This window comes from Schistocerca piceifrons, chromosome 1 (genome assembly GCF_021461385.2).
Source record: "Schistocerca piceifrons isolate TAMUIC-IGC-003096 chromosome 1, iqSchPice1.1, whole genome shotgun sequence".
Taxonomy (NCBI): Eukaryota; Metazoa; Arthropoda; class Insecta; order Orthoptera; family Acrididae; genus Schistocerca; species Schistocerca piceifrons.
Window position 1 is genome coordinate 663163086 of NC_060138.1, and position 25105 is coordinate 663188190.

Sequence of the window (25105 nt, forward strand, 5' to 3'; positions counted from 1 at the left end):
CAACCATAATTTCGTTACCCGCAATAACTGAGCATCTGGCCAACCTCTCATCTTCACTGATGGTACGAGGTCATCCGAGTAAGACATTACATCCACAGCTGACTTACCAGGAAAGGGAGTAATTAAGTTGGCGGTGGCCGGTACTTTCTGAGGACCAGGCTGTTTGGTTAACGTTAACTGCTCATCTTTAACCGCTATATGCCCTGGCAACTCCATCTTACTTCCTCTGCACTATGCTACTTGTTAAGTAAAAACTGTAATGTGTCCTACCGGATAAAAGCCCTGTGTCCTGGATTCTGTCGTTGTGATTCCTTTATTCCCAATACACAAGAAAATGTAACAGAATATGAATCAATATTAGCCCAAACATCCACAATTTCAATACAACTACTTAAGATTTATGCCTCGGAGTATGAAATGTGCCCAAGGGATCACGTTGGGACACCTTATGCTTTTTAAGTACTGCTCTCTGGCATTATCTCGAAATTACAGCACATCAGCCAGTTTTACTAACTTAATCTTTAAATTCAAACGAATCTCCAACCTGTACGCCATCTCTTCTGCACACAGAATCAGAATACGTCTGTATGAGAACATGATAGACTCCAACTGAAGTGGACCAAAAGTCAAGGACCACATCTGTGCTGGGTTGGGTTGCAGAAATGAGTCGTAGCGACGGTGCAGGCTGGTGTCAGCTTAGGAGCTACTGTACTTTCAGCATCGCGGTGTGTCAGCCTCGCCTCCTCTCATCATGTGGTGAGAAGTGTGGCCAGCTGTCAGCTAGTAGGCCGTGACGCCTGAGCCCAAGAATGCTGGTGCCAGTAGGTTGCAGAGCGCTGTACAGCTGCTCACTAGAGGTGCAATGCACCGCGGAAGACTGCTGGAATACCTGCAGTTGAAGGCGGTCATCGAAGGCGTATCTCGCCCCTGCGAGTGATGGTGCATAGCTCTAGGGCACCCCTGTTTGTGTAGAATGGTGAGTGGATGTGCTGCCCTGATCTCGATCTGCTGTCCTCCAGGCAGGAGTCTGGTTGCTGCTGCAGTGAGCATGGAAATGGCCAACCAGTGGATGGCACCAAGTTCAGCAATGGTGCGGCGGTGGAGGTCCGAACGCGTGACGACTGCCTGCCGTCTCATGTTGCTCCGATGCCTGGCGTTCCCCTCTCATTGTAATAGACGCTGCCGCACTGTTCATTCCTCTGCTAGAGCTGACAATTATTTATACGGGTTAGGACATCACCTGTCGTACTAGTGCGCTGCTTCCAAACATATTCGGAACGGCAAGTATAGACACCATGTCCCCTCCTACAATGGCTCTGTGTTACGACTGCATTGTCAGGGTTGTGGTGTTTGGCCTGGCTTGCGTTGCAATGGATAAACAGTCTTGTTCTGCAGGCAGCATGCCGACACCTTAGCAGGCACCGGCTGCTTGTGGCTCCACCTACTGCTGTGGCTGAGCTGCCAGTTTCCGCAGTAACGCCCAAACAACCGTGATGGCGCTGCAGGGGAGTCGACTAGCAGCCCTCATGAGATTTTTGTGGCAAGTCGAGTGCACGTGACTGAGTGCACTGAGTCATTGAGTCTGTGGATTCGACAGCATTATTGATTTCTGTGCTCGAGGACTTGGTGATCTGTAAAGTATTTCTTCCAGATCAGAAAGCGAAGAGAACTGGAAAGAGCGTTACATTTCCATTGCGTGGAAGTGAAGTGCTCAATAGTTTTACAGTTTAAAGTAGGAAATCGTTGCTGTTTAGCGAGTGTGCAGACGCTTAGAAAGCAGAATCCTCCCCCCCCCCCCCCCCCCAAGAAACAGTAACCTAGTTGAACGGTAGTGTGTTAGTGAACAAGACGGATTGGGTTTAGTAGAAAACAATAAATTCCATTCGTTTCTGTGAAAATCTGCGATGTTTCCCTATTGGTTTTAAACTATATGCCTGTTGCGTAGATTACTGGCAAGAATTGGTGGGAGTCAGATGGAGAGTTCGCATGACCTGTTAGTGGTATCGCATTCCACTGCAGTGTTTGACTCTCGGGCTCTTCCAGAGAGGGACAGGTACCGGGATTTAATTAATGACTTGATGTAGTCACAAATTTAGCTCTGTCTCGCGGATCAAAGAGAAGCTGGCGTCCCCTCAATTAGACTGGTTTTACGTGTGTAGCAGTTTAGAGAATAGATCGGGGTCAACCAATAGACGATTTTCATTAAATCCATGTAGTACATCGCCGAATCTACTTCGCGCATCGCATATCGCCAAGAGTGCGTGATTTACAAGCGCGGCAGTTAGTGTGATTTTGCGTGACGCCAGAAATTCACCGAGAAACGGACGAAAGGAACGTTTCGCTGTTAGTATTAAGACACTTGAAGTTCGCAAAAGTAACAATTTTCTGAGTTTCTTTCATTGAATGGAGCACAGGTCAAAAACTGTAGCCTCATTTGACCAAACGGCATTTTTGTTTTTGTATATTTGAACGTTATACCTAAAAACCAGAAAACGCCTGGACTCTGGGAGCAAACTCACTGGGCAAAGTATTAGTCACACCTGTAATAGTCCGCAAAGGTTACTTTGAAGTGCTGTAGGTGGTGTAGCACTGGTACCAGATTGTCAGCTGACTCTCCATACTTCATGTAAATTAAGTGGTGTGTTTGGAACCAGCGCAGAAGACATACTGTGTCATAATGGCAGAAAGCGGTATCATGGCTGGAAGTTCCTATGGTCTCAGGATGAATGAAATATGTCGATTTGTTAATGTACCAATTTGAATAGTTCAATGTGTGTACAAGGTGTGAGGTACCACGCGCAGGCATTTAATACGTCGTAAGAACAGTGGTCATAAAAATATTCGAACCCACAGGCTCCCGACTGAGATGAGTGTCGTGCCTTGCCAGCGGCGGTCTGTTTCGAACACAGCAGGAATCTCTGCTGTCAGTGAATGCAGGTATATATGGATCCGTTTCAGAGCTAAACTGCGAAGGGAACGGTATGTGGCCGGCATTAGGAGTAGATTATCTCTCAGAAGGTTCTTTTTACAACTGCACATAACTGCACGTCTCAATGAGTCACACAGCACAGAAACACAACAGTAGTTGACTGCAGGCGTGTAAAGTAGTACGACGACGCGTTCGTGCACCTTTTCTAATGATTCAAGACGTTTAGTTAGCCGACGGCCCAAACAGGCTTTTAACCCGCAGTATTTGGATATGGTATAGTTTAAAAAGGAGCTCGCTATGTAAGTTTCGGAGACGCTTCTCGTACTACGAATTGGCTCCATTCATTCAGGTTACGGCGAACACGAAGAGGATGTTTATTTCATCATTCTCTTACGATCAAGAGCTACCCTTTTTGCTACAGCAATCATGCTGAGTATTCTGTGGATACTCCCATTTTCCAGGATGAAAAATAACCGTGTTCACAAGGCCTAAATTTTGACTGGGACCCTCAAAGCCATCCCAAACTAGAAAAATGTAGTCTTGTGTTTACGGCCGTTAGATATATTTATTGTGATCGCAAATTAGACATTTTCTGATTTTACAGCATACTCTGATCATATATAATCATCAAATGAAATATATAGAGGCATAAAAATAAAACTGAACACATAAGTAGTACTTACGTAGGCTACTCTACAACGTAAAAGTCACTACACGCCGGAGACCTAGTTTCCAGCTGTCTTTAACGCAATAACTTATGGCAGAGTAAGTTCACAAGTGGAACCACACACAATATTGGCATGAGTCATGTGGGGAACACAAAAACAGCATTCCTGCTACATAAAAATGAAAACTTCTTCTACAACATACACAGAAATGAATCACTCCTGCAGCCGATGTGGTGGTTGGATTACAACAAAGGTGTAAACACACAGAAAGTGTGAGCTTGGAAGTTGGGTTGGGTTATTTGGGGGAAGAGAGCAAACTGCGAGGTCATCGGTCTCATCGGATTAGGGAAGGACGGGGAAGGAAGTCGGCCGTGCCCGTGCCCTTTCATTTGCCTGGAGCGATTTAGGGAAATCACGGAAAACCTAACATCAGGATGTGTTCTACAATGGACGAATGTAATTGATATGTACATAGTTATGCAAGTAGCATACCCATGGTGTCTCAGGCACAGTTTGACCTTCAAGTCTCTGCTTAAGGGTACCATATGCATACATGACATCATCAATGAAAATTGATGTCATCAGTGTGGTGGATGGTGGGAAATTTGAAAATGAAAGATGGCAGGTGGTGGGAAATTTAAAAATTAATGATGGAGGATGCTGGGAAATTTAAAGTTTCAAGATGGCGATGGTAGTAAATAAAAAGAAAAACTTAAAACGGCACTCTCAGGAAATATTTTTCAGTCAGTCCAAGTGCAAGCTGTCATAGTCACCTATCTATATCTTTGCACTTAATGATTATGTCAGATTCTAACTCTCTTGCCAGTAAATTTGTTCTCACATCTGACTTATCACTAAATTTCACTTCTCTCTTTATGTCGAATACAGTACCACCTCATTAGTACAATTCATGTTTGTTTTTGTAATATGTTACAGAGTGAAGGAGCAGAAAAAATGCGAAAACGAAATACTCTAGATACAAAATTTATTACAAAACAAATGATTACATTTCTAAGAAAGTCAAATATGCACTTGGTCGAATGCGCATATTTACATAGACTCTAACTACAAGAGAATTCAGTATAAATGTTGCAATTTCTTACATTTAATATTTTTACATTTTTCGTACTTTCATCATTTTCACGTATTTCACAACACAAAAATTCTCAAAATGTAAAGGAGGTGACATTCCAATCCATCACGTTTTCGCATATATTCTAAAATTACCGCGAACTTGATTTGCAGCACAGATCGTTTGACATTAAATGTTATGATACACAGTGGAAACAAAATTCCACATCACCTTCAACATTTTTAGAACGATCTCTTATAAACAGTTTGTGGTTACAATGTAAGTGAATTGTTAATTTATCTCCACTACCTAATCAGGTTTCGACAGCTGCATTAATAAAGCCAAAATGACTCTGAATTTCATTTTGTGAGCATAGACTATACAATAAGAACAAGGTAAAAGTAAAGTTCTGCGTTCTGGCCTTAGATGGGCTATTCAAGCTCCGACAGCTGCCATGTCATCGTCTACCAAAGGCGTCATTGGACGTGGTATGTGAGGTATGTGACCAGCTCACTGCTCTTCCGTCGTTTTCAGGTTTCTTGAGCTTGAAACCTCTACTACCCCGTCGAGTAGCTGCGCAGCTGGTCTCACAAGGTTGAATGCACCTCACTCCTCTCCTCCCCGGCAGTAAACACCAATCGAATCAGGGTCTCCTGCATGGCACTCAATTGCACTGACCACTCAGCTACGGAGACAGACGTAGGACTAAGTACGAATAATATATCCTTAGCGTAGAAATCAACCAGTTAGGTACATTTGAAACATAATCACTTCAGTAAAATAACTGTATTTATTTTTACCATGCACTTCAATAGCAACGAAGTATTTAGAATCTGTAAAGCACACCCTCTTGAGTGACTGTATTATTTTCACATTCACTTCAGGAATAGCGTTTAGATCAGAACCAAAAATAAATATCTTTATATATAAGAAGTAAACACTCTTGAAAATTAAGCACAGAGCACACAGTCTTCTTATAGAAAGCGAACATTAATATCACTCACAGTTTCATTGCATGATATCTTTTGAATGGGAACTGACAGTTTTGTGTACATGGTTTTCTACAAGGCACATGAGAAAACACGTCAGTTTGTATTACTGTTTTTTGAAATAAACTGTGTCCATGATGTTCACTCCTCTGTGATATATTACGCACATCCTGCCACTGTTGAGAAAGTCAAGTTTACCATCTCTGACAGCTGAGAATCTTGATGATATATATTCGTGCAGTCCTTCAAATAAACCAGCAATGCCACTATAAATTTGGTGTTGGTGCGTCTTGTGCTCAAGACTGGGCGTCTTTCTCTCTTCTCCACTTCTGTCGCACTCGGTACTCACTGTGCTACCGCCATCTACGCAGACTGCATCTACATAAATACTCCGCAATCCGCTTTAAGGGTCGTGGCACACGGTACCTCGTACCATCACTAGTAATCTTCTTTCCTCCCCCACTTGCAAATAGAGTGAAGGAGAAACGTCTATCTATATGCTCCCATGTGAGCCCCAAATTTCTCGTATCTTGTCTTGCAGGTCCTTATGAGTGATGTATGTTGGCGGCAGTAGAATAGTCCTACAGTCAGCTTCAAATGCCAGTTCTCTAATTTTTCTCAAGTGTTCCTCGAAAAGGACGACGCCTTACCTCCACGGATTCGAGTTTAAATTCCCAAAGCATCTCATTTTGCAGTGGGGCACCGTGTCAAACGCTTTTCGGAATCTGCGTGTAGCCGTTCATCCACATTTCACACTATATCTTGTGAGAAAATGTCCAATTTAGTTTTGCACGAACGTTGCTTTCTAAAGCCGTGCTGATTTGTGGACATAAGCTATTGGGTCTCAAGGAAATTTTTTATATTCGAACTCAGAATATGTTCAAGAATTTTGCTGCAAACCAATGTTGTGAATGTTGGTCTGTAGTTTCCGTTCCTTTACCTTTCTTATAAACAGGAGTCACCTGCCCTTTTTCCAACCGCTTGGGACTTTGCTCTGGGCAAGAGATTCGTAATAAATACAAGCTAAGTAAGGGGCCAGTGCTGTAGGCTACACTTCGTACAACCTAATTGAGATTCCATCTGGTCCTGCCGACTTACTTGTTTCCAACTCTTTCAGTTCTTTCTCTACGTCAGGGACGCCTATTACTATGTAGTCCACATGGGAGTCTGTGGGATAGTCAAACGATTGTGTGTTTGTACTTCTCTCCTGATTCAACTATTTCTTAAACGCAACATTTAAAACTTCTTTCCTTTTGCTATCTTCTGCTGCCATACCAAACTGGGCAATGAGTGACCGGGTGGAACCTTAGACCCGCTTAGCGATTTTTCCATAGAACCAGGATTTTCTCGGGTCCTCAGCCAGGTCTTTTGTTAAGCTATGATGGTGGTAATTGTTGTATGCTTCGTGCATAGATCTTTTTACACACACACGAATTTCTACCAATTTCCACCTGTCGTCATTTGCGCGTTCTCTTTTGATCTGAAGGTGCAACAGCCTTTTCTTCCTCGGCATTTTCCAAATTTAGTTGTTAAACTACGGTGGGTATTTACTGTCCTTAATCTACTTACTATTCTCACACTTCTCCAGGGCACGATTTACAATCTATTTATACTTTGCCCATAATTCCTCTACGCCTACCACACTGGAACTAAATGATGCCAGTTTATTGTCTAAGTAAGCTACTAACAACTGTTTTCTGCTCTTTGTAGCGGAAACACTCTCCTAGTCTTCTAGACTGATTTATTACATTCAGTAACCATAGTCGCTGTGATGCCATCACCCAACATCAACTATTTGCTTCAAGTTCTGTAACATGGAAGGAGAAGAATTCCTGCTTTTTTTTGGATTGTAATGAGTAACTGATAAGCAGAATACAAATTACATTAGTAGTAGTGCATATGAGACTCACATTTTTTGTAATTCTCTGATTCATGCACAGAGGACAGCATCAGCTACATCAACGACTCACTTCTGCCAGAAACTGTCTTGTATTTACTCATAGATTCCTGCGGAGGCAGCAATTTCAAAGTTATTCTGACTAATTCCGACTCGCAAAACTGCTTAGTCGGCAAATCAATAAGTTTCACAACCTCCAGGTGTCTCATATTTCACCGTCTCGAAAAGCCACGATCAGCTGGATTATTTCAACAAGTAAAAACGTTTAATAAATGAGTTCAGGTTTGCCGTTGTATCCCAACGGGTGCCATAATTCACCAGAACGACAGTATAATCATTTGGCGAGACACGTGACTTCATTTATCAGTGAAACTATCGAGTGTTTGGCACACAGCCGTGCATATTTATGACACACGTGCCACCTGTTAGGATGTCACAGACCCATATCGCTTTACATTACCTTTGAGCAATCTCTATTGTGGAGCAGTTGCATAATCTAATTACGCTTTTAATAACGGCATTCATTTTACCGGGCGATCAAAAAGTCAGTATAAATTTGAAAACTTAATAAACCGCGGAATAATGTAGATAGAGAGGTAAAAATTGACACACATGCTTGAAATGACATGGGGTTTTATTAGAACCAAAAAAAAGACGAAGTACTGCTAGACGCGTGAAAGATCTCTTGCGCGCGTCGTTTGGTGATGATCGTGTGCTCAGTCGCCACTTTCGTCATGCTTGGCCTCCCAGGACCCCAGACCTCAGTCCGTGCGATTATTGGCTTTGGGGTTACCTGAAGTCGCAAGTGTATCGTGATCGACCGGCATCTCTAGGGATGCTGAAAGACAACATCCGACGCCAATGCCGGACCATAACTCCAGGCATGCTTTACAGTGCTGTTCACACAACATTATTCCTCGACTACAGCTATTCTTGAGGAATTATGGTGGACATATTGAGCATTTCCTGTAAAGACCATCATCTTTGCATTGTCTTACTTTGTTATGCTAATTATTGCTATTCTAATCAGATGAAGCGCCATCTGTCGGAAATTTTTTGAACGTTTGTATTTTTTTGGTTGAAACAAAACCCCATGACATTCCAAGCATGTGTGACAATTTGTAACTCTCTATCTACATTATTCCGTGATTTTTTTATTCAGTTTTCAAATTTATACTGACTTCTCGATCACCCGGTTTTTTTTAAAAACAAGTGTCATAAACTTCGATGGGATGCTAAAGCACATGCTTCTTGAATCGCATCTTCTCGTGATACTCTTTCTAAACTCTGGATGTCACTATATATATGCTCCCTCCTTGGCCATTTATCAGTAACAGTACATTTTCATGTTGTCACTGTCTGCGGAATTCTTTATTCTTTGTGTAATGTTTGGGTTCCGACAAAAAAAAGAACAGTTTTATCCAGTTCTTGCTAAGTTTTACACCTTAGAAAGGAGTATCCAACTTCACCTCTGCAACTAGTTTGAGGACATTTTCCATTAGCGAATCCATTCTTTTGACTCTCCAAAATCAGCTTAACAGAGCTTCATATTCTTCACGCAGTACACAGGTGCGGGCCCATCTCTCTTTGAACTGGATATTTCCTAGAATTTATGTACATCAGAGGTTGATGTGGGAACTTGTGACCAAACCCTTACGATTTCACCTAAATTCAATTTTTTCCTTTTGAGTGGAAAGAAATTCCATAATATCGTTTCTAGTTTCTTATTTGACAGTTTTTATAAAACTGATATTTTTTCGACTCTTTGGTCTTATAACTGCTGTTGCATATGTTGTTGTTCTTGTGTTCTTGTGGTCTTCAGTCCTGAGACTGGTTTGATGCAGCTCTCCATGCTACTCTACCCTGTGCAAGCTTCTTCATCTCTCAGTACCTACCGCAACCTACATCCTTCTGAATCTGCTTAGTGTATTCATCTCTTGATCTTCTTCTACGATTTTTACCCTCTATGCTGCCCTCCAGTACTAAATTGGTGATCCCTTGATGCCTCAGAACATGTCCTACCAACCGATCCCTCCCTCTAGTCAAGTTGTGCCACAAACTCCTCTTCACCACAATTCTATTCAATACCTCCTCATTAGTTATGTGATCTACGCATCTAATATACAGCATTTTTCTGTAGCACCTCATTTCTAAAACGTCTATTCTCTTCTTCTCGAAACTATTTATCGTCCATGTTTCATTTCCATACATGGCTAAATTCCAGACAAATACTTTCAGAAACGGCTTCCTGACACTTAAATCTATACTCGATTTTAACAAATTTCTCTTCTTCAGAAACGCTTTCCTTGCCATTGCCAGTCTACATTTTATATCCTCTCTACTTCGACCATCATCAGTTATTTTGCTCCCCAAATAGCAAAACTCCTTTACTACTTTAAGTGTCTCATTTCCTAATCTAATTCCCTCAGCATCATTCGACTTAATTCGACTACATTCCATTATTCTCGTTTTGCTTTTGTTAATGTCCATCTTATATCCTCCTTTCAAGAAACTGTCCATTCCGTTCGACTGCTTTTCCAGGTCCTTTGGTGCGTCTGATAGAATTATCATGTCATCGGCGAACCTCAAAGTTTTTATTTCTTCTCCATGGATTTTAATACCTACTTCGAGCCGGCCGGTGTAGCCGTGCGGTTCTAGGCGCTTCAGTCTGGAACCGCGTGACCGCTACGGTCGCAGGTTCGAATCCTGCCTCGGACATAGATGTGTGTGATGTCCTTAGGTTAGTTTGGTTTAAGTAGTTTTAAGTTCTAGGGGACTGATGACCACAGATGTTAAGTCCCATAATGCTTAGAGCCATTTGAACCAACCTACTCCGAATTTCTGATTTGTTTCTTTTACTGCTTGCTCAATATACAGATTGAATAAGATCGGGGAGAGGCTACAACCCTCTCTCACTCCCTTCCCAACGAAACGTAGGTTTGCCTTTCCTTAAACTATTTTCTAAGGTAAGTCCTAGGGTCAGTATTGCCTCACATGTTCCAATATTTTTACGGAATCCAAACTGATCTTCCCCGAGGTCGGCTTCTACGTTTTTCCATTCGTCTGTAAAGAATTTGCGTTAGTATTTTGCAGCTGTGACTTATTAAACAGATATTTCAGTAATTTTCACATCTGTCAACACCTGCTTTCTTTGGGATTGGAATTATTATATTCTTCCAGAAACGTGAGGGTATTTCGCCTGCCTCGTACATCTTGCTCACCAGATGGTAGAGTTTTGTCAGGACTGGCTCTCCCAAGGCTGTCAGTAATTCTAATGGAATGTTGTCCACTCCCGGGACCTTGTTTCGAATTAGGTCTTCCAGTGTTCTGTCAAGCTCTTCACACAGTATCACATCTCCCATTTCATCTTCATCTACATACTCTTCCATTTCCATAATATTGCCCTAAAGTACATTGACCTTGTGTAGACCCTCTATTTATTCCTTCCACCGTTCTGCTTTCCCTTCATTGCTTAGAACTGGGTTTCCATCTGAGATCTTGATATTCATGCAAGTGTTTCTCTTTTCGCCAAAGACCTCTTTAATTTTCCTGTAGGCAGTATCTATCTTACCCCTAGCGAGATAAGCCTCTACATCCTTACATTTGTCCTTGCATATGTTAATATCGTTTGAATGTATCCAGAGTGGTCAAAACGTTTAAAGTGAATTAGGAAAGTTATTGATCCGTGTCACCTGCCGTTCCGTCCGAAACCGGTTGTTGGCAGCTGCCGTCTGTGTAGGTGCGGCATTTCGATCGTAAAATTCACGCACTATTACAAAACACTGCTTTCATCATAGCACTGCATACCTTCAGTATCATTATGATACTATGAACACATCCACCCGCTAGACAGCTTATGTTGCAGGCACAGAAAAGAGATGATTGCCTCTTCCCTTATTAAATCTTCTGGAACAAATAATATATGTAGATTATTAGGGTCGTCAAACTCTGAAGCATCTAATTTAATTTTAATTAATTTTGAAATTTATTGTGAATTGATTATAATGCTAGGTTCTGGCAGCCACCTTTAAACTGTTTTAGGAAATGAAATATTAAAAATTATTAACTGGATTGTAAATATTCAGTTACCAAAATTTACGTCAGTAAATGGGAAAGTAAAGGCTACCAATGCATTGAGCTAACTTTATTCAGTCTGCAATGTTTGCGTTGTTACCTATAGTACTAAATTCTGATAATGTTATTAAGATTCTAAAAATTGTAGTTTTTAGACACGTTACTATTTGTAGTATATGGTAAAAGATTATGATAGTACAGTGATGGAATGATCAAATAAAAGTTTGATCACTGTTACTAATAAACCATCACGTTCAAATTGTTATTGCATTGTGGCCTATCGTGACTGTTACTCCATTTACGATATCACTTTGGTGAACATAATGAAAGTCTCATCGTGGTTAGCGTCGTCGGAAACTTGATCGTGGATGCGTCGTCGGAACAGTGGGGGACAATGATATCACACAGCTTCTTGAGAGGAACACAGGGATTTGGGGGGGGGGGGGGGGTTGGAGAGGTATGACTTTGGCGCGAATTGTGCCCTCCGCCACACACCGCTTGGTGGCTAGCGGAGTATATATGTAGATGTAGATGAGTACGGGCAAATAGACATGCAGCTGTTGAGCAGCTGACAGTCCAGATGAACCTAGGGGCTACCAACAGTATCTCCTCAACGACCGTTCAGTGAAAGTTGCTGCATACGGACCTCCACAGCAGGTACCTGGTTCACACACCTTTGCTAACTGCTGTTCATCGGCAACGTGGGCTGAAAGCTGCAGGCCATTACCACAGCTAAACGTACACTGAGTGGCCTTTGCAGATAAATCACGTTTTATACTCTTTCTGTCACGCCGGACACGTGAAACGTCTGAAATCAAACGCCGTGCTACATCCGTTGAAGGTTCCTGGCCGCAGCAGAGCGCGTTATGACCTGGCGAATGTTTTCGTGGCATTCCCTGGGTGATCTCGTCATTCTGGAAGGCGTAATGGATCACCGCAAAAAAGCATCTATCATTGGGGATCCACATGCAGTTTGTTTTTCCTCAGCACCATGGCATCTACCAATAGAACAACGACACGGTCGTTTTTGGAGCGTCAACTGCGACCAGCTTTGCGAAAGAAGCGGCGACACTTTCTGCGCAACCCACCCATCATTTTGAACTACAATGCGCGGGCGCATACAGCGCATGCTAAGGTTCGTTGCGACTGGGAGGTACTGTATCATCCACCATACTCCCCAGAATTGAGTCCTTGTGACTTTGATTTGATTCCGAAGATGAAGAAACCACTTCGTGGCATTCGCTTCAGAACTGTACCAGAGATTTGACAGTGCAGTAGACCACTACATTCGCACCATCAACAGAACAGGCTCTGCTAAAGGTATACTACGCCTTCCACATCGCTGGCAGAGGGTTCTACACAACGCTGGTGATTACTTTGAAGGACAGGAACAAGTACAAACGTGTATCGGTTGTGAATAAATAGTTGCCACTATTTAACTTCCAACCCTCGTATTATATTAAGCTATCCGTGTCTGTGTAACACATTTTAAGATATTTTGCCTCACATTTCATCAACCCATTCAACAAGAAGCGTTATAGATATATCTAAAATAGTCATTCGTAGAGCTTTGTATTACAGAAACTATGTCACGTCTACTTAAACTGGTAGCAATCAGATTTGGTCTGCCCATTAGAGCAGCATCTCCTTATCCAGCGTCCCAACATGTTACTAGCTCTAATCATTTTTGCACATTTTTCATTATTTTGCCACAAATTTTGTTATTCGTAAGTTTGAAACAGTCTTACGAAATCGTTTTATTTTTGTTCACACTTTTATCTTTTGCATTCATACGTTACTCGTCATAAATATTGCTTTAAGATTTCGCTCATGGAGTTTGATGGAATCATAATATTCGGCGAATTTTGCTTATATGAGGTTATTGTCCACGCACTGCTTTAAATTTCTATAGCGACCTACACGACGTTTCATTATGTAATATTCAAATCAGCTTTTTGTAATTCCTTTCTGGTTGATGTTAGGCGTTGATACCATTTACTCTTGTCGTAATGGTAGATCAGAGTGAAGTTCATATACGTTTATGGATACTGAAAGTCTACTTCTAAAATGTAACCTATGTCTGAATCATCTAATACGCCCGTATAACGAAACTATCTAGCATTTCTGCAGAGAGCCACGTAAAATCCGACAAAGGTAGGTTTTGCATCATTGCCCAGTTATAGAGGCTATTAACATAGAGGTATGTAATACCAGATTCTGGGTTTCCATCTGAGCTCTTGATGTTCATACAAGTGGCTCTCCTTTCTCCAAAGGTCTCTCTAATTTTCCTGTAGGCAGTATCTATCTTGCCCCTAGTGAGATAAGCCTCTACATCCTTACATTTGTCCTCTAGCAATCTCAGTTTAGCCATTTTTCACTTCCTGTCGATCTCATTTTTGAGACGTTTGTATTCCTTTTTGCCTGCTTCATTTACAGCATTTTTATATTTTCTCCTTTCATCAATTATATTCAATATTTCTCCTGTTACCCAAGGATTTCTACTAGCCCTCGTCTTTTTACCTACTTGATCCTCTGCTGCCTTCACTAATTCATCCCTCAAAGCTACCCATTCTTCTTCTACTGTATTTCTTTCCACCATTCCTGTCAATTGTTCCCTTATGCTCTCCCTGAAACTCTGTACAACCTCTGGTTTAGTCAGTTTATCCAGGTCCCATCTCCTTAAATTCCCACCTTTTTCCAGTTTCTTCAGTTTTAATCTACAGTTTATATCCAATAGACTGTGGTCAGAGTCCACATCTGCCCCTGGAAATGTCTTACAGTTTGAAACCTGGTTCCTAAATCTCTGTCTTATCATTATATAATCTATCTGAGACCTTCTAGTATCTCCAGGATTCTTCCATGTATTCAATATATCGATTATAGGTAGCTAAATAACTTTATGAGAGAGAGTCCAGGAAACACTGCAATACCTATGAAAGTCTTAAATAAACATGCTGTTGTAGGCCTAGGGAGTTTATAGAGTTGGTTTTCAGTAAAATATTAGAAAAAAAGCAACACGCCTCTAAGTGAGAGTGGATATGTAAATAAGATGTACGAAGGTAAGAGAATGTCCCAGGAAGAACGTGTTCGTCCTGGTGATTCATCCGCCTTTTACGGGTAGTTGCACACCCTAAGAGCAAGAGAGTGCCTTGAATACCTCTTCAGTCCTCCGCCCTCTTTCCTAAGGTCGTTGGCAGAACGGGGGCATCTTCTCATGCCAGAAGTCGTCAACCACCATTGCTGATTATTTTATTCAAAATTTAAGCCGTGCTTAAGTTCGAACTCGGAACCCAGTATGTTTTGTTATTAGTCAAATACGCGATCACAGGATCACGAGTACAGACGTGTAACTTCATTTCGAAGCTTATCGTATTATTCCGATTCAGTTTACCAACTCTAAATTGACATGATAAAGAAATGATAAAGAAGATTCGAAATCAAATGCTTTTATGTTAAGAAGCAGTAAAATATGTAGGACATGGTAGTAAACTGCACAATGTTTATAACGGAACAATTATACCTGAACACATTAATAATATTTTTTTTCCAAATCATTTTCGATACAACTATCGATCGTTTCATCTTTAAAAACAGTATGTGAATGTTAACAATCTGGATATCTTCGTAAAATTATAAAATGTATTACTCTTTAAATGTGATGAAAAGATGTAACATCTGTCAGCGACTGATCTACTCTTAGGATTTAGACAATGAGTTAACTAAAAGTAAAATTAGTAACGCGAGAATCGAGTAATCAGATCGGGCGACGCGCTTAGAGCACTTCGTGGTGCCGTAAGCAATAGGAGAGGGAAGACAGACAGTGTCACGTATGCAAGGTTGTTGTGAAATTAAAAAGCGCGTAGAATCTTCATCAAAAGTGACGTCGCCTTTAACTCACAAGATATTAAGTCATTTCTGAAATTATCAAGTCGCAGATGCAAGAATTTTGGGACTTATGACGCTGTGAAAGTCTCCGAACCGTGGGTGCCGATGGAAAAATGGCGTGGATCGCGCGAGGGAAAAACGATTGTCTGAACGCCTCAATACGAGCTCTTATTTCCCTTATCTTTGAATGGTGATCATTGCGCGATTTGAAAGTTGGTGGTAATAATATATGCTCTACATCCTCGGTGAAGATTGGATTTCGGAATATAGTGAGCAGCCCCTTCTGTTTAGCGCGTCGTCTATCTGCAAGTGTGTCCCACTTCAAACTTTCTATGAGATTTGTAACGCTCTCGCGATTGCCAAATGTACCAGTCACGAATCTTGTCGCTCTTCCTTGGACCTTCTCAATCTCTTGAATCAGACCCAACTGGTAAAGGTCCCATAAAGACGAACAGTACTCTAAGACTGGACGACTAACGTATTGTAAGCTATTTCCTTTGTTGAAGGACTGCATCGCTTCAGGATTCTACCAATAAACCGCAATCTAGAGTTCGCCTTAACCGTTACTTGTGTAATCTGATCATTCCATTTGAGATCATTTCGAATAGTCACACCCAGATACTTGACTGATGTTACCGCTTCCAAAGACTGATCATTTATTTAGTACTCATGCATTAATGGGGATTTTCGCCTTGTTATACGCAGTAGGTTACACTTACTAATATTGAGAGATAACTGCCAGTCACTGCACCACACATTTATTTTCTGCAAATCCTCATTGATTTGTTCACAACTTTCGTGTGATACTACATTCCTGTTGACTACAGCATCATCGCCAAACAGTCTAAGGCCGGTGTCAATACTATCAACCAAATCGTTCATGTAAATCGTCAAAAGCAGAGGACCTATTACGCTGCTCTGGGGCACACCTGAAGTTACTCTTGTTTCTGTTGAAGTTACCCCGTTCAGGACGACATAGTGCTCCCTGTCTGTTAGAAAAGTTTCTATACAACCACAGGTGTCACTGGATAGACCGTAAGCGCGCACTTTTTGGAGCAAGCGACAGTGCGGAACTGAGTCGAACGCCTTTCGAAAGTCGAGAAATATGGCATCAACCTGGGAGCCGGTATCTAGAGCCTGTTGTATATCATGCACAAAGAGGGTCAGCTGTGTCTCGTTAACGCTGTTTCCTGAAACCGTGCTGGATTCTGCAGATGAGTTCTCAGAGTCTAGAAAGGTCATTATGTCTGAACACAAAATATGTTCCATGATTCTACAACAAATCGATGTCAGTGAAATTGGCCGATAATTATGTGCATCCGATTTTCTACCCTTTTTATAGATTTCTATGACCTGGGCCTTCTTCCGATCCCGTGGAACTTTCCGCCGTTCCAATGATCTCTGATAGATGACAGATAAGAGTGGTGCTATATTTGTAGCATAGTCAACATAAAATCTTACGGGGATACCGTCTGGGCCAGGAGCTTTTCTGGCTTCTAAGGATCTTAACTGTTTCACAGTCCCAGATACACTAAACACTATGTCAGCTATCCTTTCGTTTGTTCGATAATTGAAAGGAGGAATGGTGCTGCAGTCCTCTAACGTAAACGAGTTTTTGAAAGCTAGGTTTAGAATTTCGGCCTTCTGTTTATCATCATCAGTTACATTACCCGTACTGTCAGTAAGAGAAGGTATTGAATTATTTGTAGCGTTCATAAATTTTATGTACCACCAAAATATTTTGGGGTTATTTTTAGAATCTGCAGATAAAATATTGCTTTCAAATTCGTTAAAAGAGTCTCTCATTGTCCTTCTGACAGCTGCTTTCATTTCGCATAATTTCTGTTTGTCAGTGGGGCAGTGACTACACTGCAGCTGTCCTTAATCACTCATCTATGGTCGCAGTTACCACTGCGACTGTTGTGAATAGTGCCATTTTCTGATGCACGGTAGGCATTAACCATGGCTGCAAACAAACGGTTTACAAACTTACCCGTTTCGAAAGTGCTTAAACGCTTGACCCGAAAACGAATGATCACGCCGTTTCGGGTGTCAGATGAATCGCTCAATTTCCTCATTACGACAACGAATGCACCGTTTTCCGCACCTTTCTCCGCCCTCCGGACGACACCCTTTAGACGCGTTATGTACCGTACACTGTCAGTGCTGACCCGTGCCGTCTGTGAGTAGTTATTGCAAGCTGACGTCGAACATAGGCGGTGGTCACATTAACGCGACTGGACCGTGTAAATTTACATGTGGGAAAAGTCTACTCTGCTGTTACAGGTACAGAGTATAGTCTTTTACGGAAATGAAATGTAGACGACAAGCATTTCAGCTAAACAGTTCAGATAAGAAGAGAAGAGATGGTTCTGAAATGTAATGGTACAGAAGTGTGCTGCTGATTACATAGGTAGATCAGATAAGAATCGTACTGGAAAGAAAATAGATTTATTACAATAACTTGATTGATTAATTGGTAGGACACGTTTTAAGGCGTCGAGGAATGGACAAATTTGTACTGGGGGGAAGTGTTGGGATTAAAAATTGAAGAGGGAGAGCAAGCGGGAGCAAAGTTTGACGACAGTAAGCAGGTTCAAATGGATGCAAATTGTAATAGTTATGAAGAGAAGAGGAGACTTGCTCGGAATAGACTAGCGTGGAATGCTGCATTAGATCAGTCTCCGGACAGGAGACCACAGTAATAACAACAATGTGTGTGTGTGTGTGTGTGTGTGTGTGTGTGTATTTGTGTGTGTTTGTGGTTGGGTGTGGCGGGGGGTTGGGGGTGGGGTGGGGGTGGCGTTTGGGTGTTATCGCCGCTGGCTCTCGGAGTGAAGAGCAGTACTTACCTATTCAGGCGACGATCAGGTGAGGAGTCTAGCGATCCGTCGAGGCGAGAGACGCTGGGCCGCCGCCGCAGGTCGCTGAAGTCTAGCGACATGGTGGAGCTGGCCGGGAACTTGCTGGAGGGGGCCGCCGCCACTGCCGCTGCCGCCGCCGCTGCTGCTACCGCCGCGTCTGAAACACAGCGCGTTCAGCGGCGACAACCAGGGCGCTGGCGCACAAACGACCAACCGACGACCATCGCCTGACAGCCCGAGGAAGTCTTCGGAGGTAACCCGTATCTCACTCATCGAGCACCAGTCAGCTGATTTCAAGCACCACGCTCTGCACATGCTCTCTAAGACTGATACTGTACCAAATTCTGTTCAATTGGCGCGTTAGATCGTCAGTATCCCGGGCTGGTTGGAAGGCCCTGTCCATAATGCTCCAAATGTTCTCCACTGGCGAGAGATCCCGTGACCTTGCTGGCCGAGGCAGGGTTTGGCAAGCACGAAGGCAAGCAGTAGAAACTCTTGACATGTGCGGGCTGGCATTGTTTTGCTGAAATATAAGCCCAGGGTGGATTGCCATGAAGGGTAACAAAATGGGGCGTAGAATATTGTCAAATTGCCGTTGTGGGGTGTCGCAGATGAACACCAAACGGGTACTGCTAAGAAAAGGAATGACACCTCAGAACTTGTAGGGCTTGTGGCGGGCGCCAGTCAGGTTGGTTTTCCAGCGCCTTCTGAGGAGTCTCCAGACACGTTTTCGGTATAGAATCTCATTCACTTGACTAGAATTGTCTTGAGTGCTTAGCCCCGTTTGGAATGGAGCCCCGATGCCCAGCGAAAACCTATCTGGAGACACTCCGGACAGCTGTGGGATGCCCAAACTGACTGTCTCCCATCATACCTGGGATGATCGTTGGGGTAGAATTTATTTTTTTAGCAGCTCTCCTTTGGTTCTCATCCGCGGTACCCTTACAGCATAGCGGTACGTCCACGGTATTCTACTGTCCGTTTTATTGCCCTTTATGGCAAGCCATCCTTGGCTCATATTTAAGCAAAGTAATGCCCGTGCGCATAGGGCGAGAGTTCCTGCTGTTTGTCCTCGTGTTTGCCAAACCGTACTTTGGTCAGCAAGGTCGCCGGATCTCTCCTCAATCGAGAACCTGTGGGGCAAAGCGGGCAGAGCCCTCCAACCAGCTCAGAATTCGACGATCTAACGCGCCAATTGGACAGAACAACTCTAGTAACCAATGTCAAGCCGAATAACAGGTTTCATAATGGGCAGAAGTGGACGAACGCTTTATTGACTTCTTCAGTTGGTGAAGCTCTTTCTCTTCAATATATCATAAAGTTATTCTGAAATTGCAATCATCTGTTTGCCTGTAGATGTACATCAGATTTACCGATTTTCCGATTTCCATTACATTCGGATAATTCTTTCGTGGTGACGTTGCTCAGAGATGATGTTCGGTCTGGAAAATACAAGACTGTTCTTGAGTACCTTCAGGGTTTCAGAGGACGACTTTGTGAAAACTACAAGACGTGCAGAATAATGACATACATCAGTGGGTTGAGCATCTCTCCAATTTTTGGTTGGTAATATGTACCATGAAGTAGAGGATAGGCGTGTCAGTACCTCTAGGCAAATCATCAGAGCTACATCTCGCCCCTGTAGACAGGCAATCCAATAACAGAGTTGTAAAATGGGCTGCGCTTTCCTGGACAGCAACAGGGGCGACTTAATGAGTCGCACACAGGTGACATTTGCCACGCCACAACAGTGCTCATATTGAGAGTTTCTTATGTGAGTTAAGAAAGAGCGATGCTATGTCTATTGTTTTGTCGCATTTTTCTGTATATCCTACAATTTTCAAGCTGTCGTTTCCTGAGACGCCTGAGGTACTTATGAATAACCTTTTACGCTGACAGACATTGAATCTGTAACACCAGGGACACCTTGAGCGACTGGTAACAGACTAAAACTCCGATATTTCCACGACTGCGGCATATTTAGGTTGAACTTCCATTTTCCAGTGAATTTATTTTCACTACAGATAAAAAAAAAAAGGAAAAAAACATTGCTGCAGTTGATGACTGGCGTGAGTACCTGATGGCTGTTGGGTGACTGTAATATTACTGGAACTCTTCTAGAAGCGATCACAATATATTAAGAGGACAAGTACGTGTAGCTTTATTGTGATTTCTTAGACGCTCAGAAAGCTCAAATCATTGGCGTGAGGACCACTGGAGAACTTTAACTCACAGGTGGCACACAGATTTGGCTGTAGTGCAATTATAGCAGAACGAGTAGTGACGAGACGGGCTTATTACAAAAGTGCGCCAAGAAAGAGTAGGCGCGAGTCCTTCTAGGAACGCTACACAACGAGATCTTAGGATTGTTCGACTGACTCTGAGTAATGGATGGGTGGTTACAATAGAAATCCAGACAGAACTTGCAGGCCGAATGCCACGACTAACTGATGGAAGCAGACTTCTAACGCCTAGGTTTACTGCTGACACCATACGACAGACAACAGAGGCTTGCATGTTGTAAAGCCAAAGTATTCTGTGGCGTTCAGCGATGAAACTCACCTCAGTTTGTGACGGCCAAATCGACCGCACGAAGTAGTTGTTTTCGAAACTCATATCTTTACATCTCCTTGAATCATGTTTCGGGGTTGTTGGATATGACGTCACGACTTATTTGGTGACTGCTGTAGGGAGGCTGAGTGTTCTCCTGTCTCTGACAAGAATGGTAAACGCTGTTTCACATCCTTGATGCCCACGACACCAAATGGCATATTCCAACAGGATAATTCGTGACCCCACACAGTTGTTAACCAATGATGCATTGATGAATGTATCAATTCCTTCCAGGAAATTACAGTCGACGACGTCATTGTATGCGGTGAACTGAGTCGAAGGATGGAAAAGGAAGCAACAGTGTTAGCTTAAAAACCGATACCGACATCAGCGAGAGGAGATGTGATGGAAGCACTTAAAACACAAATAAAAGTGATGGCACAGGGATTTCGACCCTGATTCTCGGGCTTCACCCCCCTCTCGCTCACTGTCCCGCATTCGGTAGATTGGTAAAAGGACGAAAAACGCATAGTAACTTCATTTATCATGTTTAACGTCCCTTCGACATGGTGGTCTATAAAGAAATTGAGTTATTTAGGCAGGGACGGGAATAACGAAAGAATTTTGATTTCATAAAAGATACAACACTACTTCATTGTAAAGGTCTTTTAGAGAATTACAGTGTACACGTTGGAATCTGAATCACTCGCAACAGACGGAATAGTCCATTATAGCTACAAATTGTATGCGATGAGTACCTTAGCCCGTGCAATGCTGTATTCATATTGACTGTGTATGTTTTACATTATAGGATTTTAATAACAATTTTCCAGAGTCACTCGGTGCGTTTTTAGCACATGACTGGTGTCGGGATACAAATGACGTACGGGGTATTGACGAACGGTGCAGGCTCTGGCATTTGAAGCCGAACGTAAATAAATGTAACATGTTGCACACAGATAAGAAAAGAAATCCGTTAATTACACTCTGGATGACAAACTGCTGGAAACGATATCTACTGTAAAATTTCTAGCAGTAGCTGTCGAGAGCGACCTAAAGTGGAACAATCAAATAAAACAAATAGTACGAAACGCAGACGCCAGACTCAGATGGGTAGGAAGAACCTTAAGGAAATGTAAGTCATCCACGAAAGAAGAGGCTTACAAGGCGCTTGTTCAACCGATTCTTGAGTAATGTTCATCAAACTGTGACCTTCACCAGGTAGGACTGATAGAAGGGGTAGATTCGATCCAACTAAGAGCGGCGCGTTTCGTCAGGGGATCGTACAGTCGGAGCGTTACGGAGATGGTCTACAAACCCCAGTACCAGACGCTACACGAGAGGCGTTGTGCATCACGCAGACGTTTACTACCGACATTTCGAGAGAGTGCTTTCCGGGGAGAGCTGGACAACATATTACTTCCTCGCACTTACATCTCGCGAAACGACCACGAGGAGAAATTTTGAGAAATTAGAGCTAATGCAGAGGCTTACCGTCAATCATTCTTTCCATGCGACATTCGCGAGTGGAGGAGGGAAAAGGCACCAAAAGTACCATCCGCCACACACCTGCAGGTGGTTTGCGGAGCACTGACGTAGATGTAGAATGCTCAATTCACAAATATCTCCAAACATTCAACTGATAGGAAGAATTAATATTACATGATAAACATAAAGGTGTTCAGTACATCTTTCCATATGCATTCCCTAAATGGTTGCATACTAGAGCACTAGACCAATATAGCTATATACATAAAATTTCTTATCAAAAATTTTCCGTAAGGAATTTCCCAATAATTCGTCCTACGATGAAAGGGAATTATTCTAGTAAGTAATGAAAAACATTATTTGACTGTCGCAATTAAATGGGAGGCTGTACGTCAGCTTGCTGTTCTGATAACTATAAAAAAAAGGCAGGTATCACCTGAGGGACGAATGTAGAGATACTCACGTGTGAAAGCCTTAAATGTAAAATACCGAATTCGGGGATGAGCGTGATCAGCTGAGAATCATTAACAGATTTACTTGGAGCTAGATGATATATAGCCCGTCTCCTTTACGGACGTTATACGTCTTCTCTGGGCGAATTGTGGCGGTATGCAAACTTCTTATATTCGTGACTCAGTATTTGTCTAATATTATAACTCTGAGAAACAAATCATTTTCTTATATTGAAAATGAAAATCACTAGCTAAGGGAAGATCTTGCAGAAGACCTCCATCCAAGTCAGTCACACTTCGGGTGCGGCACATAATCGCTCATTGTATGTAGTAGGGGAGGCAGAGCCAAATGCTGAACCACAGCCTTAAAAGACGGTGTATCCAGATAAAACATATGATAGTATAAAATGTAGTAATTTGAGACCTAACTGAGATATTTATAGGACGTTTGCTTCTACAAGTACGGTAACTCAAAATGTTCTCTGTGTTTACTGGCGGCAGTTGTCACCGCCTGCCTATGTGCGTTACTGTTTTTTTTTTTTTTCACGTAAACGTGGATCAGTAACCACTTAGGCTACACAGAAGAAGCTGTTGCGTATGCATTCTCTGTCGGAGTTAAAGTCTGAAAGTCTGTTTCACTGTTACAACCTCGTTTTCAGCGTGAGTATGGACTGCGGTCAACTGACGATGTTCCCACTTCCCTAACAATCAAGAAACGGGAGAAGCGGCTTCGGGAAAGTGGGAGTTTGCTTTCGACATCGAGCCGTTATTCCAAGCACACAGGTCCAGAAGCTACTGCTGAATTAATTTATACGTTCTTCCAGCGGAGCCCTCATAAACCAGTCAGACAACCAAGTAGGCAATTACAATTACCTCGTTCGAAAATTCCCAGGTTGATGGATTGGGAGAGGTACTCCATCGATTGCCAGGCTCCCTAGAAGCCCAGTCATTACACCACTTTTTTCCTGTGGCGGGTTTATCGAGAACCAAATATATCAGACACCAGTTCGTGATCTACCACATCAGCGCCATTGCATTCGTGCAGCTGTCGCAAATGCTACGCCTGGAAACCGTAAAACTCTTACAGGGAAATGGAATACGGGTTAGATGTCTGTCACGTCACTATTGGTGCGCATATCGAGGTGTACTAGCTGTTTAAAAAAGAATTTTCAGTCAGAATACCTGTAGAAACATACAGTCAACAAATATCTCAGTTATTTATCAAACTCTTACATTTTATATCTTTATTTGTTTAACGCGGACACACTACATGTGGAAGATCCAGAGGCTGTCTAATTAGAAATATTCTGTTTGATGTATGTATTTGGAGGTACTGATTTCCGTCAGTTGAGGGTAAAGTAAAGATTATTCGAACCATGGGCATTTTAGCTAAATTCTCTTTGTCGAACGATTTCTAGGTGCAAGATATTTTTTCTTCTTCAATTCAGACCTTACATTAAACATTTCTAATTGCGGCTGGGTCACAAAATTTTTACAGTGTTCCACAGTTGTTCTATTACTAATTCGACTGTACTCAGTGACAAAAAAAGCTTTTGAAACTAAAAAAACTCTGCCTGTAGGCTTTCTAGTAGACGATATCGATGCCGTCTTCCTTGATGTTGTTCCTAGAGCTTCCATCCGCTGCTGCTCTCGCTTGAAATGGCGAATCCACGTGTCATACGTAGCAACAAATCGGCTCATAAAATCGGATACCTACTAACACGCTCTTATCATCGTTAAGAAATTCACTTTACGATATGCTTTCAACATCACATGGCTTTACACATTATAGATCACAATGCGTAAATATCGCTTCGCTACATGGTTACGACCTTCGATTATCGACATTTAAAATTATCAAATGGAAACAGAAAAACAAAGTTCAGTACATGTTTCAGTGTTCCCCTTCGCGCTGTTTTCACAAACTATTTTGTATCGAGGCCAACGTGTCTCCCGAAATTTCCGTCACGAGTAAAAGAACCACTGCGCCTTTTAACACCGGAATTGTAGAGAAGCTTTGCTTGCTCAATCGGAGAATTGCCCGCCTGTCCCTACCCTTTATGAGAATCCAATAGAGTGCGTCGCTGAACGTAATAAACGTCAACAAGCAGATACTGCAGAAACACGCGCTTTCCTCGTGAATAATTATTTCCAAGTGAGTTCTGAAGCACTTGGGTTGCGAAGGCCGGCTCCTGCAGGGGAGGAATTCAATTTCCTATAAAAGGTTTTCTGAA

The 25105-nt window shown here is 42.4% G+C and overlaps 1 protein-coding gene across 1 annotated transcript in view; it reads right to left on the bottom strand.

Moving 5' to 3' along the window:
• Positions 1–18362: 18362 nt before the first annotated feature.
• Positions 18363–25105, bottom strand: part of LOC124764449 — a 155477-nt gene continuing 148734 nt past the window's right edge. The window contains exon 4 of the mRNA XM_047249134.1: positions 18363–18535. Coding sequence (XP_047105090.1) covers positions 18363–18535 — 173 coding nt within the window. The remainder of the gene's footprint in view (positions 18536–25105) is intronic.